This window comes from Budorcas taxicolor, chromosome 16, assembly GCF_023091745.1.
Source record: "Budorcas taxicolor isolate Tak-1 chromosome 16, Takin1.1, whole genome shotgun sequence".
Classification (NCBI taxonomy): Eukaryota; Metazoa; Chordata; class Mammalia; order Artiodactyla; family Bovidae; genus Budorcas; species Budorcas taxicolor.
Genome location: NC_068925.1, coordinates 50,727,187 through 50,749,359, shown reverse-complemented (window position 1 = coordinate 50,749,359; position 22,173 = coordinate 50,727,187). Strand labels below are relative to the sequence as shown.

The window sequence follows — 22,173 nt, the reverse complement described above, 5'->3', positions numbered from 1 at the left end:
CTGGGGTCTGGTGTCCCTGAGCAGCCCCAGGGCACCAGGGCCAGGCTGCAGGCTGGATGCTAAGGAGGGTGCAGGGGCCCCAGACCTGGGTGTGAGCGGTGGGTGTGAGGCTTACCCAGCCTACCCGCCGGCCTCCCATGCAGGAGGGGAGGGGGCAGGAGTAGCCCCTCCGGTTCCCCGTCTGGACTCAAGGTTCTCAGAGCTGTAGGCTGACCCTGGGAGGTGAATCTGACCTTGAGGTTGGCTGAGCTTGATGGTAGCCAGCCAGCAGCAGTGGAAACTCATGCAATGGACGAGGCGAGGGCCTCACCTGGTCCTTTATCCTCTGAGCATCAGTTTCTTCATCTGCAGAATGGGTAGACAGTGATCTGCTACTCAGTGCTACGGGAAGACTGAGAAGAGGGGGGCAGGCAGGGGCTCCTGGGGGCCTGTGATGTGTGACAGCAGCCTTGGGCCATGCTCCATGGCTGGTCAGGCCCTCCAGCCCTGCTTCTTGTATCTCTCCTTTGTGTCTGTCACAAAGCTCCCCCAACTGAGGGCTTCAAACAGCAGAGGTTTACCGTCTTCCTTCTGGAGCCTCAGTCACCACGTGGCCGTCTTCCCTGGGGGTCTCTCCATGTGACTGTCTCCTTTTCTTATCAGGACACCAGCCATTGGATCAGGGCCACACTGATGACCTCATCTTAACGTGATCATGCCCGTAGAGACTTTATTTCCAAATCCAGTCACGGTCACAGGTACCGGGGGTTAGAACATCAACATATTTTGGGGACACAATTCAAGCTGTCACGTCCTTGGAGCTGCACCAGCCATCCCGATTGTCATCAGGTGACAGGAGGCCATGGGGCCAACAGGGCAGTCAGTCGGCCGAGTCAGAGGCCTGGACCTGCCACCTCCGGCTCAGGGCTTGAGACAGAAAAGGTGCACACGTGTGACAGTGGCCACACTGTCACAAGTGGTTGCCGTCTTGTCTGGACTGAGAGAGGAAAAGGGATGCTGGCATCCTTGCTGGGAGGTTCCCATACTTCTGGCACTTGCAGGAGGGGCTGGGCCAGAGAGGTGAGGGAGACCCCAGACTCACCAGGACCTAGTTACGATGCGGCTCCATCAGCCTGGCAGCTGGGGCTTATTGCCCTGGATCTCTGCAGGCAGTGTCCCAGGCGTGGCTTTGGGAATATAAACGATGACTATTATTAATATTTAGCATGTTTGCAGGAACGTCTTTTCTGGGTGCTATTAATCTGCCATGTTAACAACAGCCGCGCTCTGCTCTGGGCTCAGCTCAGCAGTGCCGAGTAGTGGGGGCGGCCAGGAGTGAAAGTGCCCACAGCAGCCACGATCCTGGGCAGCTCGGGCAGCCAGTGGGACCCTGGATAGCCGTGGCGCCGGGCAGGGGCATTCCTGGAGTCAGGACTCCTAGTTCTCGCCTAAAAGCCAAGGCCCAGGGCTGGGGGAGGGGTTTCCGTGGTGGCTGCAGTTGATTAAAAGATCAAGAACAATAGCAAGACTGACCCTGTCAACTGCCAGCTTTCTCCTTCCGGCAAACCGTTTCCGGAAGTGGGTCTGCAGCCTAGTACCCTCCCACCATGGAGGGGCTTCCGCTCGCCTGCTGCGCTAGACGGAGAGGTGGCTGCACGGATTCCTCCCTAGGAATCAAGGCATCTTATTTCATCCCTTTACCCAGTGGCTCCCCTAGACCCAGCTCATCTGAGTGTGCGTGTCCCTCTGTCCTTCCCTCCCGCCCCAGCAGGGGCTAAGATGGCCATCATGAGAGTCACAGATCACAGGGACTTCCAGGCTCTGGGGCAGGGGGAGGTTTGGGAGTCTCTGAGGGGTGCAGCACACATTCATGCATCCATCCATTCTCTGTTTGGCTCAAGAAGTCAAAAAAGTCAGAAGATGGGAACCAAAGTCCCACCTTGTTTTTCCAAGACTCATGTGGGAGGTGAGAAGGCTGGCGGGGGGTGGGTGGGCTATGGCTGAACCCAGAATCACAGACATGCCGCTACCTGTGGAATGCTGGACCAGGCAGGCTACCCTACATGGGTGGAGGAGGGAAGCTGTGAAAGAGCAGCAGAGATACCTGGCTCTCTTCCTAGAGTTGGGGCTGGGCCAAGCCAGTCCAGGTATCATCTCAGATTAACCAATCAGATTTAAGCTCCTGTTACTGGGGCTTCATCTCAGGGAAGAAGAGTCAAGAGTGAGGTGTGAGGGTTCCTGCCTTCCAGCCTTCCACCTATCTCATTTAAAATTGTCTTCAATATTCTCCTTGTCCCCATCCATTCAGGTATCCATTCATCCACCATCCATCCATCCACTCATCCATCCATCCATCCACTCATCCATCCATCCACCCATCCATCCATCCACTGTCTATCATCCATCCATCCATTCATCCATTTATCCATCCATCCACCATCCACCCATCCATCCACTATCTATCAATGCATCCATCCACCAACCACCTTTCCATTGATCCACCATTCATCCAAACATTGTCCATCACCCACTGACTGCTATTGTACCATCCACAATCCAACCACCATCATACATCATCCACCATCCATCTATCCATTTATCCATCTTCTTACTCATCTTTCCATCCACTCTCCCCTCCATTCATCTGTGTATCTATTCTCTATTTATCCATCTATCCATCTGCTTATCTACCCATCCACTAACCCAATCATCCACTCATAAATTTACCTGTTCATTTTATGGACACAAGGGAGGCTATCACTAAAGGCTGGACACTTTTTAAGGTGTTTTCTCATTGCAGTGGGAACACTAGATTTGTGTGATATGCTCTAATCAGCTCCCAGCTCTGCCCTGATTCGCCATGTGGCCTTGAGCAATTCATTGCTTCCTGAGCTTCCCTTCATGATGTGAGGATGAGTGTCACAGGAATTGGAGCAATCATATTGCTGGTGTGTCTGCCCTGTGGTCCATCAGCACCCAGCATACACAGGTTGGCAGAACCAAGGAGCAGATAACATTTGGACCAAGCCCACCTGAGGTTCCCCCATTGCTTTCCCAGCCTCCCAAGACAGTCCTCGAATTGGGCAGCTGACCATGGATGTGCCTCCCAACGTCTCAGATCTGTTCTCTGTTCGACTTCACCTTGACTACCACATTCCTTTTATAAATTGAACTAAAGAGTAACTTTAGTTAAGAAAAAATTTTTTGTTTTGAACAGCAACTTTTAAATACTGCTTTTGATAGGCCTGATGAAACTGATCGCTACTTGGACATTCAGACCTTGAGCTGGCCTAGGAGGGGGTGGGGTATGACTGTGCCCCAGCCCACCTGTCCCCGGGAGTGGCTGTGATCTGGGGTCCTTGCTGTTGGTTGATGTGACAGGGACTTCAGACCCAAGCCCATGCAGATCCTGGGAAGGGCACTTCTTGCAGGTCCGCGGCCCCATGTCTGCCTCTCTGTGTAGGAGGCTTCTGTTGAGAAGACCTGAGAGGCCTGGCCAGGTCTCACTGAAATACGTCAGAGTGTTTCCTGGACAGCGCATGGGTCCTGTCTCTGCCGTCAACACCAGGAAAAGGGGGAAGGCTCATGTTCTCTTTTATCCAAAAAACTCATTAATAAAAGTGAGCGGCCAGGTCTGGGGTTGACCCTCTGGAGGCTACTATGCAGGCCGGGCAAGGGGAGGCTTTCGCTCTGTCCTTGGGAAGCCCTTGGCAAACCCCCACCTTCTTGCCCTGCCTGGCGGGGAGCTTGGGGGTAGAACGGACCAGACATGGACTGAGCTCTGCCAGGATAGGCTGCTTTAACAGAGTTCTCCTCCTTCAAGTGCTTCTGATGGAAACAGTCAGGTGTAGTCTGGACGGGATTGCAGAGATGTGGGGATGATCGTGCTTCTCCTGCTGAGGGGCACAGTTTTGGTTGTTTGCAATGGGAAGCTCCAATACTTTGGCCATCTGATGCAAAGAGCAAACTCATTGGAAAAGACCCTGATGCTGAGAAAGATTGAAGGCAGGAGAAGGGGGAGAGCAGAGGATGAGATAGTTGGGTGGCATAATTGACTCAATGGACATGAGTTTGAGCAAACTCACCCAGGAGATAGCGTAGGACAGAGGAACCTGGAGTGCTGCAGTCCACGGGGTTGCAAAGAGTCAGACACGACTTAACAAGTGAACAACAACAAAATGGGTCAGGGATGAACGAAATGGGCCGTGTGGGTATGCGCTGGTCTAGATCTCCAGGGTGAGCTCCTGAAGTGTTTAAGGAGACTGGCTTCCCTGGGCCTGAGTCCTGTCTCCCCAGATGCCCTCTAGTTATTTGGACACTTCACACACACTGCCTCCACAGTGGTTCTCGCACTCAGCTGGCCCAGCCCCCGCCCCGCAGGTTCAGATTGAGCAGGTCTCCAGGGGGCCCAGGAATTGCAGCTGTAGAAGTGCCTGGGATGGGATGCCAGTGCCATTGGTCTGGGGACCCTGCTTTGAGACCCCTGAGCTAGAAGGGCAAAAAGCCCCCCAAATCCAGGCTGTGTCCATCTTCCTTCTCACCTTCCCGCTGCCCAGCCCACTCAGCTGGCTCCTGTCAGGAACCTGCAGGTTTGCACTGTGGGTGCCCTGCTCTGTACCCTGGTGTCAACAGGCAGTGTGGATGTTCAGAGGGCATGTCCCCCGCTGCCAGTGACTTGCCTTTCAGACAGACTTGTCCTTTCCAACAGCACTCTGGGGGCCATCCCAGCCGGTCTGTGTCCCTTGGGCAGCTCTGGGTGCAGAGCTCCCTGGAACCCTTGTCCTGACCTCTCACTGGACACCATGGCATATGGTCCTATCTCCAGTGACATTTGGGGTCTGTCACTGTCTCCTAAATGTACCTGGGCTCCTTCACACCAGGGGCTACACCTGAGGTTAGTTTCTAGCTCAGTTCAGTTTACCTTCAACTTCATTCTGTGTGACACAGGAAGTGCCCCTCAGCAGCCAGTCCCCCAGTGGCTCAGACAGTAAAGAATTTTCCCACAATGCGAGAGACCAGGGTTCAATCCTGTGGAAATGGCAACCCACTCCAATATTCTTGTCTGAGAAATCCTGTAAACAGAGAAGCCTGGTGAGTGACAGTCAGTCCATGGGGTCGGACACAACTGAGCGGCTAACGCTTTCAACACCCAGTCCCCACATGTCCTTGTGCCCAGTGCCATGAGACCCAGGTTAGGTCTTTGCTGGTGTGCAGGCTGGTGGGGAGAACTCCTGAACTTCCAAGAGGTCCTCTGTGGATTTGTCTGGTTCAGAGGTCATGGGGTGCAGCACTCCTGGGAGCTCCTGGCCCAGGGTCTGTGCTATGCCTGGTGGGGCTCCAGGAATGGGGTACCTTGCAAAGTGTATGAGTGGGCCTGACCTGACCTGGTCGTGTCCCTGGCTGAGGAAGAAGTCACTAACAAACTTCAGCCCCAGATGTGTTCTTGGAGAGAGGAGTGGAGTGCCAGGAGCTTTGGGGGAGCCACCAGAGCCTGGGCCTGACCATCACACCACCCCCCAGCATGTGTCACCTTGCTGCCCAGGGAGAGTGTGGTTATTCTAATATACATGCAGAAGGGGTCAGCTCTGTGGACCTGGCCACTTTCAGGGTGGCTGGCTGATGGCAGAGGGGCCAACCCAGGCCAGGCTACAGGGTCCTCCTCTGAGGATGAACCCAGGAGGCAGTCCTGTTGACTCTGAGGCCTGAGAAGGGGCGGGGCTTCCGGGGCTGGGGTGTTTGGAGTGACCATGGGCCTCCAGACCTGGGGTCTGTGGGGTGACAGAGGGCCTCCTGGGCTGGGGTCTGTGGGGTAACTGGCTGGTGGCACAGGGCAGGAAGGACCTCAGGCTGCAAGCAGGAGGCAGGTGGCTGCCTGGCCTGCTTTGTCCCACTGGGCAGGGCCGAGCAGCCCAGGTGCCCTGGGAGCAGTGAAGGCTGAGGACTGACAGTGCAGTGACCACGTGGGGCCTGGGTGGAGTCTGCCTGCTGTGGACTGTCCTCCTCGTCAGGGCTCCGTGAGCTGACCGAGTTCCGGGTCCAGCTTGGCCACTAGCATGGCACAACAGCAGTGTCCTGAGTCCTCTTTCTAGGTGGCTTGGCTCACAGGGGTCTCAGGGTCTCCTTTCCCCGCTTGTGTAAGGATCTCTTCTGTCCTGTGTGGGGGCAGTGGCGCCTCTTGATCCTGGTCAGGATCAAGTTGGCTGAAGACAATTTGCTTTTTACCCACCGACCCCAAGATCAATGCTGGATGGGCAAGCTCTGTGGGGAGTGGTGCTCAGGCCCACCAGCCAAGCTGCCTCATTCCACAAGCCGGGCCCTCAGGGCACCCCGCTGGAGCCTCTGCAGCCAGTCTGCCCTCCTGTGATGTTCACACACCTACTTCTAAGAGATGAGGGTGAGACACAATTGAACCAGAAAAGAAATCCAGACCTGGGTGCATTTTCAGTTTTACCCCAAAGTGTTGCCTGTGCTTACTGTTTGCGTGGAGGGTGTTTCTCTTTTGGGTGAGGAAAGGAGGGTCTCACAGCATGTGCTGGAGGGGATGAAGCTCTGTGGCGTTTGTGCGGTGAGGCCTGGCCACTGTGGGCAGAGCTCACGGCCAGGCCCGGATGGCTTTCTCTGAGCACACCATCCCTTTTTCCTGACACCTCTGTTCTGGTGGCTGTGGGGTGGTGTGAGCATACCCCAAATGAGAAGGTCCTCCTGGACCAGGGCAGTGTTGGGGGGCAGCGTGCCAGGCTGGGAGCTGGGATCCGGGCCCTGGTGCCCCAGGACAGGCCTGGCCCAGGTGCCTGGGTACAGGGAGCATGTTGCTGGGGTGTGGGTCCTTCTGCTCTGTGCTCCTTGGCTCTGGAGGAGAGAGACATGACCCCATGTCCTGGGGGTCAGGAGGATAGGCTAGGCTAGTTTCAGGGCCCTGATCTGCACTTGCTGTTCAGGACTGGCCTCCCTGCTTCCCCCCACCTCCTGCGATACCACGTGGACACCTCTGTCAGATTTCAGGGTCCAAGGTGACCCAAAGAGCCTCCAGGAAGCTCCAGATTGGGGTAGATCGATTGATTGCCTTTAGTCCCCACTCACCTCCAGGAGTCTGCACCCCTCAGTGAACCACTTAAAGGTGGGGTCTTAGCTCACTTCTGCACTGGAGGGAGCCCCTGGGTTTTCAAGAAGCATCTTCTAACAACGGCCACTCTCCTGAGAAACGCGTGACACCTGGCCTCTCAGCAGGCTGCAGCAGGGACCCCGGGAACCTCCCAACCCATGCTGGAGGGAGATGGGGCCCCCGCAGAGGGGCTTTCTCCTCCCTTTTTCTCGAGGTCTCTGGGTGGAGGCAGCCATGCCCTTTCCACCCACGGGAGCCATGCAAAGGCAGGGCGCTGGGTGAGGTGGCCTTGGGCCTGCTGCTCAGGATTCATTGCCTCCTTTTACACGCTCAGCACACACAACTGCTGTCACACATGTGCACACTCACATGTGCTCACATGTATGCACTCACACACACACTGTCTCACTCCCGGCTCCAGGGGGCAGCCCACAGCCTCCCAGCGCCCTGTGTAGTTTCATGGCTTCTCCTCCAAACCCTGCCATTCAGTGAAGGAGGAACCGGAACAAAACACCCTCTCATATCGACTCAGAGAAGCCCCACTCATTCTCCCCCTGGCCGCAGGTCAAGGCGTAAATCTGATTCCTGGGTTATGACCAGCCTGGAGCTGCAGAATCAGGGAAGGGCCGAGGGTCTTTTCACCCTAATCACCCTCCACTTGGGATGCTGCTTGTTTGGCCGGGATAGGGTCATCAGCCCCGTGGGGATGGTACAGGAAGGACCCTCTGCCCTGGCCAGTCGGACACAATCTTGCTCACTGGGGGCCTCCTCTTTCTCCAGACCTGAAATCCTGGGCTTGGCTTGGTATTTGGATGGGGCTTCTGGGTGGGTAGGAGTGTCCTCAGGGATCTGGGTGAGAGGGGCAGATGAGCTCCAAACTGGGTTTCAGCATGAAGTTTGCCCAGAGCCCGGCTCCCTGGCTGGGACCCGGCCCCAAGGCAGGTGCTCTGTGACTTCACCGCTGTGGCCGTGGGTCCTCTGTGGCTCTCCTCTTCTTCCCGTCACTGCCTCCACCTTCTGCTCTCCTCTCCTCTCCTCTCTGCTTTTATTATTTGGGTTGATCTCCCGGGAGAAATTTTGGGAATGATGGACTCAGTCATGAACCCTGAGCCTAAAACAACCGCAAAACCCCAGTGAAGGACCTCGGTCCCCTGACGAGTGAATAACATGCTGCGGCCAGCCTAGATGCCAAGGTCGTAAAAAGCTCCTGCTCTTGGCACTGCCTCTGGCCCTTTCAGAGAGCGTGGGCTGGGAATGTGCCGGTGGTCAGAGGCCTGGGTAGCAGGGGGCAGGGCCCAGGGGCAATGACACCCCCTCCCTGGAAATACCTGCCAGCCCGGGGCCGAGGGGCTCCTCGACCTCCAGGGGCTGGTGGTCCTGAGGGCAGCCTGGCCGGGGCTCTCGGCCTTTCCATCCAGCCTCCCTGCTGCTCAGGGACTTTAGGAGAGGACAGTCTGTGCTCATCCTACACAGGCTTCAGCAGCGTCCGGGCAGCCTTCTTCTTTCTGAGGGGCCTCAGGGGCTGTTTAGTTCATCTCCTATTCTCCAGGTGTTTTCTCTGCACCCTTAGACCTCCTCTCAGCCATGTCCAAAAAAAGAGCCTCTCCACCATCCCCACCGGCCATGGGGCAGCCAAACGAGACCTGGGCTTTCCTGGTGGCTCCAGGCAATCACTTAACCCCAGTGACCGCAGAGGGTGGGAGGCGGGCAATGCACAGCTTTCCTTTAATCAGCAGGAAACACCGCCTTCTCTCCTAAGCTGTTTGCTCGGCCAGTAAATTAAACATACCCTTCAAGCGTTGATTTTCCTCCAGTAGGTGAGGAGTTTGGGGAAGTAGAATTCAAACAGAAAAAAAGAAAAACCACCCAGAAAAACAAAAAAGAGCCCTGAGATGGACATGCATGGATAGGAACAGGTCCTCCTTTTTGTCCAGTGCCTTCACACGAGGTGCTGGGCTCCTCACCAGCCGCACGCAAAGGCATCAGACCCTGGGTGGGGGGGGTATCCTACCCAAGTCTGCTGGAGCTCTGTGCAGTCACCAGGTCACATAATAAGGTGGCATGTTAATTACTCCTCCCAATTCACCTTGGCGTACGCACACCAGGAAGTGCTGGGGGTGGTCTTTCAATCCTCAGCAGTCTTGAGTCCTTGGGATGGGTGCGCACCAGCTGCCGTTCTGATGTTACATTTTTGAAAGGATCCTACCAGTCAGTTAAAAAGCAACCGTTGGCCACTTAAAACATAATAATTACTTCTGTGAATGCTGCTAAATTAAATAAATGTTATCCCCATCATTTTTTAAGACTTCGATTTCTTTTGAAAAGAAACATTTCGTTATTTCTCCCGTGCATCAGATTGAATCAGCATGAGGACCCTGAAGTTCCCGTCTCTCTGGAGACGTCCCTTCCACCCTCCAATGTCAGGGAACTGGGAGGGGGCCATGAGATGAGAGCCAGGGTGACCACAGTGTTTGGGTCCCTTTCTGAGGTTTTCAAGTCCCAGAGGAGGGCGGAAGCATCCGGATCAGAGGTCATCAGGCTCCCAGCGGGGAGCAGCTAGCCTGCCACGCCTCCCACCCGCAGCCCCATCCTCCTATCTCTCTTCTCTGAGTTTTTTAATCTTACGAGTGAGATCCACCTCACGTGAAAATGGACCGTTTTAAAGTGTACAATTCAGGGGCACGCTCGCCACCTATGTCTGGTTCCAAAACATTTTCATCTCCCAAAGGAGACCTCGGGCCCACCAACCAGTCACCCCCACGCCACCATCACGGGTCCTGTCTCTATGGGTTTGCCTTTTGTCCGTACGTTTGGCATAAACGGAATCTTAGGACTCGTGGCCTTTTGCGTCCGGCCTCCTTCACTCGGTGTGACACCTGCGAGGCTCGCCTGCGTTGCCCCGTGAGGTTGGTCTTCATCTGTATTAATATGAGCAGCCTGTTGTGCGTCTGGACCACGTTTGTTGATACTCTCATGTGTTGCTCCCCTTGGGGAGCCCGGGGGTAAACACTGGTGGGATCCTCACCCCTGGCCTCCCTGTTTGCCACTCTAAGGTTGATGCCAGGAGGGAAGCTGGTTTTCTGGCTGTTTGACCAGTTCACTCGCCTTGTCCCCTCGCCGCACCCACTCTTCATGTGCCTCAGGGCCACCCTCAGGTGAACTTCTAGGCGGCACTGTTTTGGGGACAACTGCCTCTTAGGTTGGACCCCAAAGAAAGAGCCCCACTGGACAGACAAGCTGGAGACTCTTCTGCTCAGTCCCATGATCTGGGAGCCCCCAGGGCTCCCAAGTCCATGACTCAGCAGGCCTCTGTCCTAATCTGCCCCATTAAGTAGTCAGGGGACTTCTAGGAACCCTCCCCAGCCCCAGCGCACCCCCACCCCACCTCCCTCCCAGAGCAGCCCAAATTTCACATAGCTCAAGTTCTGAGTCCCCCCGAGATCTTGGGACTTGCCCCATTCCCTAATTCCAAGGCTGCAGACACAAACTGGTTCCAGAATGAATGCCTCATCACCAGTTCCCCAGAGTGGAGCCTCCCAGAGTGTCTGCGTTCCCCACTACCCCCATCCCATGGAGCATGGGCGTCCCTCCTGCCCTAATGCAGAATGGGCCAGTGTGTCCTCAGCCATTGCCCGGGGCTTTGGGAGCCTGGGGAGAACTCTGCTGACCCGCATTGTTCCCCCAAGTGTTGCTGGAACCTCCCCCTGGGAGCCCCGAGCAGACGCCGTGCCTCCCAGGCAGTGAGGGGTGGCTGGCCTGTTTCTCTTCTGTTCCCTGTCCTGGCTGGTCCCCAAACTCGGGGCCTGGGAAGCGGAGCTGCACAGGCTGACTCTGTGTTGTCTCCTCCAGGTGACGGCGACATTGTAAATAACATGTACGGGCCGGACCCCGACCTGCTGGCGGGCGAGAGCGCGGAGGACGAGACTGAGGACAGCATCATGTCCCCCATCCCCATGGGGCCGCCGTCCCCCTTCCCCACGCCCAAAGAAGGCTCGCCATATGAGGCCCCGGTCTACATCCCTGAGGACATCCGCATCCCCCCGGGCTTCGAGCTCCGTGAGTCCTCCATCCCCGGAGCCGGCCTGGGCATCTGGGCCAAGAAGAAGATGGAGGTAGGGGAGCGGTTCGGCCCGTACATGGTGGCGCCCCGGGCCACGCTGAACGAGGCGGACTTCGGATGGGAGGTGAGCCCTGCCGCGCGCGTGATTGATGGCGGCCGTTTGTCTCGCGGTCCATCTATTTATAAAGCCGGGTTGATGGTGCTGCCTGAGGCGGGAGGCTGGGTCGCAGAGAGTGCTGAATTTCCCAGGCTTATTTTATCCCGTGGCTTGCATGACGCGACTCCAAAAACACCAGAGGCCTAGTGGACGCCGGGCGGCCCCGTCTAGCGCACCCGCTCTCTTCCCGGAAATGTGTCTTTAATGAGCTCATGTCTTAAACCCCTCAAGCTTCCCGTCTGGATCTTAGGTGCTAAGGTTGCCATCTCGGCAGGACTTTGGGGATCAATGGGAGTCTCCCAGAACAAGGTCTCTGCTCCCGGGAAAGTCCTCAGATGGGGGCCCAACTCCCAACAGAGCAGCACGTGTCTGGTGGCCACACTGCCCCAGATGCCCCAGGTGCATCCACACCCTGGGCCTCCTGTTGGTCTGCCCGGGTCAGCCGGCTCCTTAAGAGGAGCTCCCACTTCTCAGATTAGCGGGGACAGAGAGGAGAGTCTTGTGGTTTTGATTTCCCTGATGATCCAGGCCTGGCTCGGCAGTCCTGGAGGCTGTGTGTAACCTGGAGAGGGAGGGTGATTAGGTGGGGGGGTGGGGGTTAACAGCCATGAAAGGGCCCCTCCTCTGGAAGCATCCTGCTCTGACCACGAGGGACACTGGGCCCCCGTTCAGGGGGCTTTCAAGGTGGTCTCCTCAGGACCAGGGCCCCACGAACACACACTCCCCTCTGGTCCTGGCCTCTCTGCAGGCCCCGCAGAGCCAGTGTGCAGTGGTATTTTGGGCAGGGACCCTGCCTGGACGGAAAATGCAAGTGCCAACCCAGATTCCTCCTGGGTGTTTCATCACTTCCAAAAGTGCTTGGATAGTGGTCAGAGCTAGGAAGGGGAGAGCCATCCAAGGAGGGAAGAGGGCCCTGTGTGGCCAGCAGCTGTGTCCCCTGCCAGTGGTTCAGGGTGGTGGGGCTCAGGGCGGGGCTGACTCCTCTAACTGCTCGTTGGCTTTGGAAAAGTTCCCATGCTGTGTGTCTCTCAGGGTCTGTGGTCAGCGAGGGGCCATCTTTGCCCTCTGATGAGTCTTTACCATCTAGAAGGCTGCTCTTGGGGACATCACTGTTCCCTGAAGACTCGAGGTGCACAGTGCATGACCCTTGAGCATCCCTCAGGGGACCCTCAGCAGCCCTTGAACATCTCCCCCGGTCTGGTCCATCAGCTTTTGAAACCCTCTGAAAGGGTCTCACAGAGTCTGGCTTAGTTGTATGCTGGGGGTAGTACTGCAGACCTGAGACCCCCATTCCCTTCACAAGGGAGGATATGGGGGCGCCCCAAATGCTGGATGCCCTGATTCTCCTGCAGGTGGGTTTGTGATAGCACATGAGGTATGGACATCAGGGGACGCAGAAGTCCCCTACCAGGTGCCAGCTGACAGCCCGAGCTCCGTGGATGGCTTTGAAGGTTTAGAGGGGCAGTGGGTTGACCAGATGGATGAAGGAGCAGGCGTGCCAGGATTCACCACAGCTGAGTGGTGGAGGCCATAATTGCACTGTGTGAACCGGCCTGTCTGTCCCCTGCTGTTCCCAGGTAGCTGACTCCGTGTGTGTGGCTGTCAAGGTCGGGTCACCTGCAGAACAGGAAGGAGGGAGCAAAGTGAGGAGTTGGGAGGTGAGGCCCTCTTAAGCTCTTCAGAGATCCACAGGGTGGCCCTCGCTGGGCCGAGAAGAGTGTGTTCACATGATGTGACCCATAAGTGGCTTGGGCTGTAGGATGGCCTGTCCTGGACTTCCCACCTGGCTATTTTCAGGAGGAATTTAGGGGTTTGTGTGATGTGCTCAGAAGGGCCTGGACTACTGAATTAGGAGACAGCTTCAGATGTTGGAGGGTAAACAAACCCTGCATGTAGCGTGATGGATGACCTTGAAGTGACCTGATTCTCATCGGCTCAGATGCAGGCCTCTGTTTGCTCTAATTTTAAAGAAACGGCCTGTATCACGGCCACCCTGGGTGCCGGGCCTGGTACAGGCCGTGCTGTTACCTACCCGGCGCCTGTTGACTTTGTGATATTATTTGTCCTCCGTGTACGTGCGGGATTGCTCCCCTCCAAGGTGCCTCCTGCCCCACCCTGGGCAGCGACTGATTCCGGGGCTGAGACCTGACTGCCACTTTTCCTGCTGGCCCTGGCAGGTATTTGCTCTGCGTCCACGTCCTCACGTCATGTTCCAGATGCACTGTGTGACTTGCCTGACCTTGTCTCCTTGGTGAGTTCAGGCCTGACCGCCTGTGCTGGGGCCATCTCTGGGCTTCCTGGCCTCCTGTCCTGTTCCCTCCAACACAATCATGAGCAGGTGTTGGCATCGCCGTAGTCATGGTCAAGCCCCAAGAGCAGAATCAGGCATCCTGAAACCCATGGTGAACTTGCTTTGGCCTGAAATAAATCATGAGGTTGAAGTGGTTTCTTTCTAGCTCCCTGGATCTCTGGGTGGAAGTCAAATAGCCTCACTTACGTCCCCAAACAGGAGACTGCAGTGGCACTTGGTTCCTGTGTCCTCCTCCCAGTGACAGTGTCTGTCAGTGGGCTTCACTGCCCTTGAAGGGCAGGCATGGCCCTCGCCTTCACTCTGCTGCAAACAGGGCCCAGACCAGGAGTGGGGAACCCGGGCTCCAGAATCTAGACCTTCTGTGGCTCTGGACAGCAGAGGGGCCTTCAGAGGAGCCCTGAGTCCCAAGTGAGGCAGCTGACTGTGTCCTTGCACCCTGCAAATGCCCGCCCTGGGCCTGTGGTCTGCTCGGCTCCATGCAGGGTTGGGAACAAAGACGATGACTAGAAGAGGGTCAGTGTCTGAGCATCCCAGCTGGGGATGCCAGACAGACTGAGGCCTGTCGCGGCAGGGCCCAGGGACAGCACCCGCAGGCCCACAGTCCAGTCCTGAAGCTTGTATGTGTTGTTACTCAGTGTCACCACAGTACTGGAGCTCTGTCAGTCAGTGTGACTCGATGTGACTACAGTTTACATGGCACTGAGTCCCTGGAGATGGACAGACCATCTTCTAGCAGAGATGGCAAAGCTCCAAGAAGGAGCCCGATGGTTCTGGATCCCGAGGGGCGGTGGGTGGTGCTTGTGTCTTAGCCTGGCTCAGAGCATGGTTGCTCCCACTGGGTCTGGTCTGGAGGTGCAGCAGGGGAGGAGGATCTAGGGAGATCCCCTTGCAGACACGGGGCGGGTGTCCCTCGGGGGACTGGCTCAAAATCAAGGTCAAACTGATGATTCTTACCGTCATCTGGAGACTTCACTGAAACAAGTTTCTTTCTACTGGGAGAACAGAATTCCTGTTCTGGACCATTTCACTTAACTGAAATCCAAGGGTCCCGCGTCATTTTCTTTCTGTGGTGAGGTTTCTGGTGACTCGACCCTTCTGACAAAATCATATCTGTCCCTACTGGGCAGCGTGGATGACCTCGCACCTTTCAGGGTCAAGGTAGCAGGAGCATCCTGGCTTGTGCAGGAATCTTACTTAAGCGAAACAGGAAGGCATGGGTTAGCCCCGTGGCTGGGTATCCGCCTGCTGTTCACCTGCTTTGTCTTCACATTGGCGTCGGGAATATTTGATGATTCTAAACATTCCCCCCACCCTGACCCTGGGTGTTCTGAGGGAGGCCGGAAGTGAGTTCCACATTTTGGGGAAAAAGTACAGCTCTGCTCTCCGTGCACCTGGACCTGGCAGCCGTGTCCTTGGACACAGACAGGAGCGTGGGGGTGCGTGGAACATGGTTCCCCAGGCTCCATCTCAAAGGGAGGTGTCTGGTCCCCTGCCCGGGACTCCCAGCCCCTCCCCTCCAGACACAGCCTGCCCGCTGACGCAGCCACCACTCACCCTCCCAGAATAAATCACCTCGTGATTGCATTCTATTGCCCCGGGGTCTGAAAAACAATGATTTTGATCATTTGTTGAGTAAATCATGACATTTATCATCGTGCTATTTATTTTGCTAATTAAGAGATGGCTGCGAGTGGCAGGCCCGAGGGAGCCGGCTGTGGAACCCGCTCCTTGGAGGTGCCACCTGCCCTGAGGCGGGGCCCCGCAGCTGTGCTCGGGTTGGGACGGCCGCACAGGCCCCCAAGGGAAGGCACGGGAGCCATTTGCACACTGAAAGTGCCCCGCTCTGCTTGTCTCCCCCAGAAAGGCGGGCTCTTTGGTGCCCAGCACGCTGCCCAGCCTGTAACCGACACTCAGGCAACGTCTGTCAAAAAAAAAAAAAAAGAAAAAACCATGTCTGCCTCTGTTTAAGGAGCTGGTGGAAAATGTTAACGTGAATTGATGGGGTTTCAATTATCTGAAGAATTTACTCGAGTGGATTACCTCATTCTTTTGGCCGTGGTTCCTGAATATTAATACACATGTTCATTTGCTCAATCAACAAACGTCTGTGTCTGGCCCAGGGACTGTGGGAAGCTCCAGGGTTGCCGGGGAAAGGCTGCCCGTCTCTCCAGCGCTGCAGTCACGTGGCTGGTCCCCAAGCCGGCGCCTCTGGGGTCTCCACTCCCCCTGGACGGCTCTGGTGAGGGCAGGACCTGCCGGCCACCCCTGCGGACCACGGGCTGCCAGAACACCCAGAGATGCCAGGTAGGGATGTTCCAGGCCAGGGCTGGTACGCAGCTCTGCATGCTTAGATTCTGAGACACTGTTGTGAATGTGAGCCTGAGTGATGATCCAGAACCCCTGACCTTGAAGAAGGGCATGGGGTTGAGGAAGTGAGCTCTGCTTGTGCCCACTGGTCCCCCTACAATATTTTTAGAAAAAATAATGCTTCCTCTTCCAAGCTGGGGCCATGTGTCCTTAAATTAAGGAGGAGCTAAAGGTCTATTTTTGGTCCAAAGTGGCAGGAAGACGATGGAGCCCAGTGGGGTGTCTGTTCACTGCGACTCAGGGTGTCAACACAGTGGGAGCTCGGCCTCTAACATCTCAAGGACAGAATACAGTGGGGTTTCCCAAGGCTCGCGACACATGCATAAACATGTGGTATGGAGAGCCGAGGACCCAGGATGCTTTTCCGGGTCTAAGGGCTGAGGCCACATTCACTGAGACAGACAGAGGGGCAGGTGTTCTTGGGGATATGGCCTCTGTGCCCGGCCCCTGACACCTGCCTAAGCCTGGCTGGGGGTCAGGTGGGCACCCCAAGACTGCAACCATGTGGCCCCAGCCTGAGCCCCTGATCTCCGTGGGGAACAGGCCTCCTCTTCTTTCTTCTGCACCTACACCCTCACACTCTGGCTTCAAGGACCCTGTCCTCTTTCCTGCTGAGCTGGCCACAGATGCCAGCATGGACTCACAAACACCCCCAGGCTCCCTGCCCCTCAGGCCATCAAGTCAATACTCCTGCTACAATGGAGCACCCACCTCCCCCTGGGACAGAGTTCTTGAGGCTCCTGGGAATGGGCTTCAAGCCTGTCTAGTTCCTGCTATGTAATGACCTAACAAGAAATCCCGGCTGCCTAGAGACAAATGTGTGTGCTTGACTCATCGCCTAGACGAACTGGATGCCTCTGGTGTGGCCCCAGAAGCATGAGCTTCCCAGCACCATGCCCCCTGCATTGACCTCCCGGCGCTCTGCCCACTTCTGCCTTCACCTCCCAGAGCTGTGGGCTCCTGTCTGGCCTCCAGAGGGACAAGGCCACGAGCACCACCACAGCCAGGACTGCCATTCCCCAGGATTCAGGAAGGAAATGTCCATCCTCCAGGAGAAACACCAGCAGTGGCCAGCAGCGGGTCTGGACACGCAGATGTTTCATCACCAGCAGCCCCTGTGGAAGCAGAGCTGCTGCTCAGCCAGTGGACAACCTCCTCTGCACCCCAGAATCATCAGCAGCCTCAGGATCTGGGCACTTTCAGCCCCGACCAGCCCTGTGGATGGACCCGCAGCCCCAGAGCAATGAGAGAGGAAAGCTGGGCCCAGCAGCCCCTTCCGGCATTCCAGGTGACTCCAAGAGGAGGTTCACCTAGCCTGGGAGGAGGGGCAAACCCTGACTGAACAACGGCCGGCTGCCAAGTTTGCAGAGAAAAATGTGACAGCTGGTACTTGAAGGTCAGGACTGTCCTTCAGGTGTTCCCAGGGCGTCTGAGACCTGAGAGCAGAGATCTCTGTCAGTGGGTCTCATACCGAAACCCCTGGAGCATCAGAAATACAGGTGCCCAGACCCCACCCCCAGAGACGCCAAGCTTTGGCCAGAAGAAGGGACCAGCCATGTGTGCCTGTCCCGGACAGTCTTCGTTTTTGCACCGGAAGTTCCAACAATCCTCCCTGGGTTTGTGAAAACTCCCAGGAGCTTAGAATGTGCCATGCGGGTGAGAGAAGCCAGTCTGGAAAGAGAGACAGGGGGATCCTTTCAGGCTTGCAGCATCTGTGTTAGGGGCCCTGGCAGGAGGGGACAGCTAGGAGCGCTGACGGAGCAGATGTTTCAGAGAGGACCACCACCCTTCTCCCGCTGTGAAATCTCCACTGGGGGGTCCAGATGAGGGGGCCGATTTGCCGTGGGTCTCTGAGGGTAACCTGACACTTCAACAGGCGATGCTCCTGCAAGGACTGGCTTGTCCCAGAGGCACCCTGAGGCCCGAGTGCAGGCGGTCATGCTCTGTGATGCACACGCACACTTCCACACGCATTCCCTGCAGGAACTACACTTCAGCATTTTCTGTGCATCTTTCACCCTAAAGCTGTCACAGTGTGTGCTCTTGCTGACATGGCCAGGGGTGGGGGTGCACCTTTCTCCTTTTTATTTCACTCTTAGACCATCGTATTGTGTTTACTCTTGGAATTCCACCCATGCAGGAAAGTACTGTGGCCAGGCTGGCACAGGAGGCTAGGACTGGTTTCAGCTCCAAAGACTGAGCCTCCTGCTAGTCCAACGGCCTCACTCGTAGGGCGTGATATTCTTGGTCCCTGTCCTTGCCTGTCGTTTCTCTCCGCAGCCCTAGAATGTACACTGGGACCTTCCTGGGCTCATCCCACCCCCCAGGGACCGGGAGCCTGGAGGCTGTCTGTACTCTGCCCTCCTCTGCCTGGCCGGCTAATTCACCCCCGACACTGACTCTGCTTCTGCGCTGTCTGGGGTTTATTTTAGGCCTAGAAACATGGCAGGGCTTTTCTCTTTCCATAGTGATTTTCTGAATGTGTTTAGGAGGCATCACATATATTGAGAAAGCGTCCAAAGTCTTAAGTCACAGCTCAATGAACGTTCACACCCGTGGAAACAACACCTGGGTGGTTAACAGATCTGAGGACCTCTTCTTGGGCAGTCAGACAAGAACCTGGATTCGACAACGGGGCCATCCTGTGGGAACAGGGCCGAGTGGGAGGTGGCCTGGGAGCGCTGGGGCAGAGGGGTGGGGGACACAGAGGCCCGCGCCATCTCGTTTCCCCAGGAACCACTCCCAGCGCAGCTCCTCTGCCATCTCTCCCAAGCACCATGACATCAGGTCCAGACGTTTTTAGCCCAAGAATGCCATGAAACCCTGCACTATCTTCGGCCCAGCTCCGAGGCGCGGGTATATAAGGAATTTTCGGAAAAAGGACAGAGAATGACTAAGAATACCTCCCTGGTAGTTCTTCTTTATTTCCTTAAGGGGTAATAACTCAGCCACAGTCCAGCAGAGGGTACTTTCTTTAAATAGAGCATTCTGATTCACAAGCGAAAAAGGAAATAAATATTTTCTTTTCATATTCGAGAGACGTCCATGAATACCAACTTCTTAAATGGTATTTTACCATCCGCATTTCTCTCTCTCACACACATACACACACATGCATGCACACACACATATACACACCAGTGACAATAAGCCCATCCTCACCCCAGAATGGCTGCTTGTGAACCAGAGATGTGGACTAGCCTCAGGTTGTCAGAAGGAAGAGAGAGGAGGGAAGATGGGGGGGATGGTGTCTTCGCGCAGGACCCGGGCTCGCCCTTCCTGCTGGCTCTCTGTCTCTTTGTCCCCCCTCCCCCTCCTTTCTCTTTTATCCTTAAGGGAAGTGGGGTCACACATTCAGGGATCATGGCAAAGGCACCTGGGTCCCTGTGCTGGGCAGGACTGGTGAGGCGGGGCAGGCTGACCAGGCCAAGAGCGTGGACAAGAGGGAAGCCCTGGCATTCACTAGGCGTCTGCTGTATGCACATGCCAGCCATGCCAGGCTCTTTCTGACTTGTGATTCTCACTCTGTCTATGATTAGATCCCATGCCCCAGCCCCATAGATTGCACTGGGGACTGGCAGGCATTAATGCCTACCCCCTGGGTGCCCCACTGTGAAATTCTCCGGATCCCAGAGACAGCTTTCAGCCTTGCTGGAGCCAGGATTCTGAGATGGTCCCAGGGTGCCAAGAGCCTGGCTGGTGGGAGATGTGTTCAGTTCAAGCAGGAACTGTGGGGACCCCATCCCAGAAGATCAGTCTGTGAGGCACAAAACCCAGATTCCACCCCCCATTCGAAAGAAAATCTTTTTCACCCATTTGCCTCAAGCTTGGATCCCGTGAAGCCATTGTTCTCAAGTGATTGTGTTGAGAATTCTTCAGACGCCTTCAAAATGCAGGTTCAGGGCCCCACCCTTACCTGTGTGTGTGTGTCGAAGTCACTCAGTCGTGTCTGACTCTTTGCAGCCCCGTGGACTGTAGCCCACCAGGCTCCTCTGTCCCTGAAATTCTCCAGGTGAGAATATTGGAGTGGGTTGCCATTTCCTTCTCCAGGGGCTCTTCCTGACCCAGGGATCAAACCCAGGTCTCTTGAACTGCAGGCAGATTCTTTACGGTCTGAACTACCAGGGAAGCCCCACCCTTACCTAGTGGATTAGAATTCCTGATGGGGGTCCCCAGGAATCTGCATTCTAATTAGCAGTGGAAGAAGGGGCACTAGGAGTTCTCCATTTATGGGTGGAAGCCCAGAGAAAGAGGCTTCACTTGAATCTACCTGCACTCCCCCCACCCACCCTGTGTGTCCCACCACCACTGGACCCCAGAGCCGGGAGCAGCCTGGCTGCCCCACTGTCCTCTAGAAGGACCTTTGGGCAGCAACAGAGGCTGGGGAAGGGGCTCCAGAAGGATCCCACCCCCACCATACAGCTAACCATTAGCATGCTCTCCTGGAACTGACAGGCGACAAGATCCCCCTCCCAAGGGCACTGCAGTGATGGTCAAGGTTGGGGGGAGGGCCCAGACACCAACTGTCCATGTCATGCCTGGAGATTACTTGGTACATCATCATTTCTCACCTTCACTGTGCAGGTGGGAGGTCCAAGCCCTAGAGAGGGAAGGGGGTCCCGCAGGGTCATAGGGTAGTTTGGCACAGGAGCAAGAGACCAGGCAAGGGACCCTCAGGCAGCCTCCTTCAGCCCTGCCTCTTGACTCTGCAGCACATGCAGAGAGCATGTGCTGAGACCACGGACTGGGCAGCCCCCTGACCCCTCCCCAGAAGTTAGAGCAGCCCCCAGCCCACGTGGGCACTCTATCCTCACCACTCTGTCCAGGCCTCAGCTCCTCCATGGGAATGGGGACCAGTAAGGCAGGGAGTGGTCCAGACATAGCCCTTGGCCTCCTCTCTCTGCACCTGCACTGCTGGCCCAGCCAGGTGGCTCTCAGGTTTGGCCTGGGCTGCCTGTGGCCCTGCCTTCTCCAGGCTGACCCTGCCTTCAGGAAGCGTGTGGTGGGATCCACCTGCTGAGACTGAGGCATCTGCAGCATCTCTCATTTACACGGAAAGATTATGTCAAGTGCTTTCCCAGCAGTGGCCTTTCATAGAGTATAACAGGCTGGAGGGCAGCCCCTCTGAGCCCGGGCAGCTACTGGCCAGGCGGCTCCCCGGGGACCCCCAGCACGGCCTTGGCAAGCCTGTCATCCACTCCCTCCCTCCCTGCTGGTCAGATGAACGTCCCAGGCCTCGCAGGCCATAAAAGGTCTCCCTGGGTCATGGGACAGGGTGTGGACCTCCCCGCCAGGCCTGCTTATCAGAGCTTCTCTCGAGGTGAGAATTTTTGTGGGCTGGTCACCTCCAGGTTAGGAATGTGCTCTCATCATGTCACAGGCCACTTCGGCTCAGCCAGAAACCAGGGTGACCCAACCGCTCCCTGCCCGTCGAGGGGCAGTGGCCGCTGGAGATCCCCTGTAGGACGTCCTCTCCTGCTCTGTCCAGGGCTGGCGTGGTGCTTCCTCCGCTCTCTTGGGCCCCCAGGACACTGAGATGCGGCTGGGTTTGCTCTGATGGAGGTCGGGTCAGGCCAGGACGCCCTTTGCGTGTGAGAGGTCAGCCTGGGCGCACAGCAGGAGGCCCCACGGGAACAGCCCGAGTCAGCGTTCTGGCGCATGGTGGCCCCTGCCTGCTTTCACATTGTTTAGAGCACAGAGAGCAAAATGGCCTAAAGGTGATATTTCAAGTCAGCCGTTGGGTGTAGGTGGTGGTGTCTCCTCCTTGGGGTGGGAAGATGCTGAGTCGAGGATGCCCTGTCATCACTCAGGAGTCAGCGTGCTGGTCACTGCTCACCTGTGTGCCCGGCTGCCTGCGACGCATGACGCCATGTCTCCAGACAGTGGCTTGAAGAGAGGCGCCGGCCTCCCGGGCAGTGCCCAGGGTGTGCGTGTGCCGTATCCTGCCCTTCTGTCCCAGCTGCGCACCCCTCTTCCTGGCCAGGAGGCGCAGGGCTGGGATCACCAGCCCCCAGTGGGCCGCAGGAAGTACCTTGTCTGGCTTTCAGGCTGCGTCCCTGCCTCCTGGGCTAATGCCCAGTCTAATTGCACATCCCATTGTGTCGTCCCTGTTCAATCATGTTCAGAAATACCTCCATCCCCTCCTTGCCCATTCAGATCTCTCTCAAGTCCATTCTGGCTTATCAGCACAGCCATTT

General features: G+C 56.5%; 1 protein-coding gene across 1 annotated transcript in view; it reads left to right on the top strand.

Annotated features, from left to right (window-relative positions):
- The window catches only part of PRDM16 (PR/SET domain 16), a 334,085-nt gene that overhangs the window by 93,841 nt on the left and 218,071 nt on the right, over positions 1–22,173 (top strand). Inside the window, exon 2 of the mRNA XM_052653611.1 lies at positions 10,931–11,265. Coding sequence (XP_052509571.1) covers positions 10,931–11,265 — 335 coding nt within the window. The remainder of the gene's footprint in view (positions 1–10,930; positions 11,266–22,173) is intronic.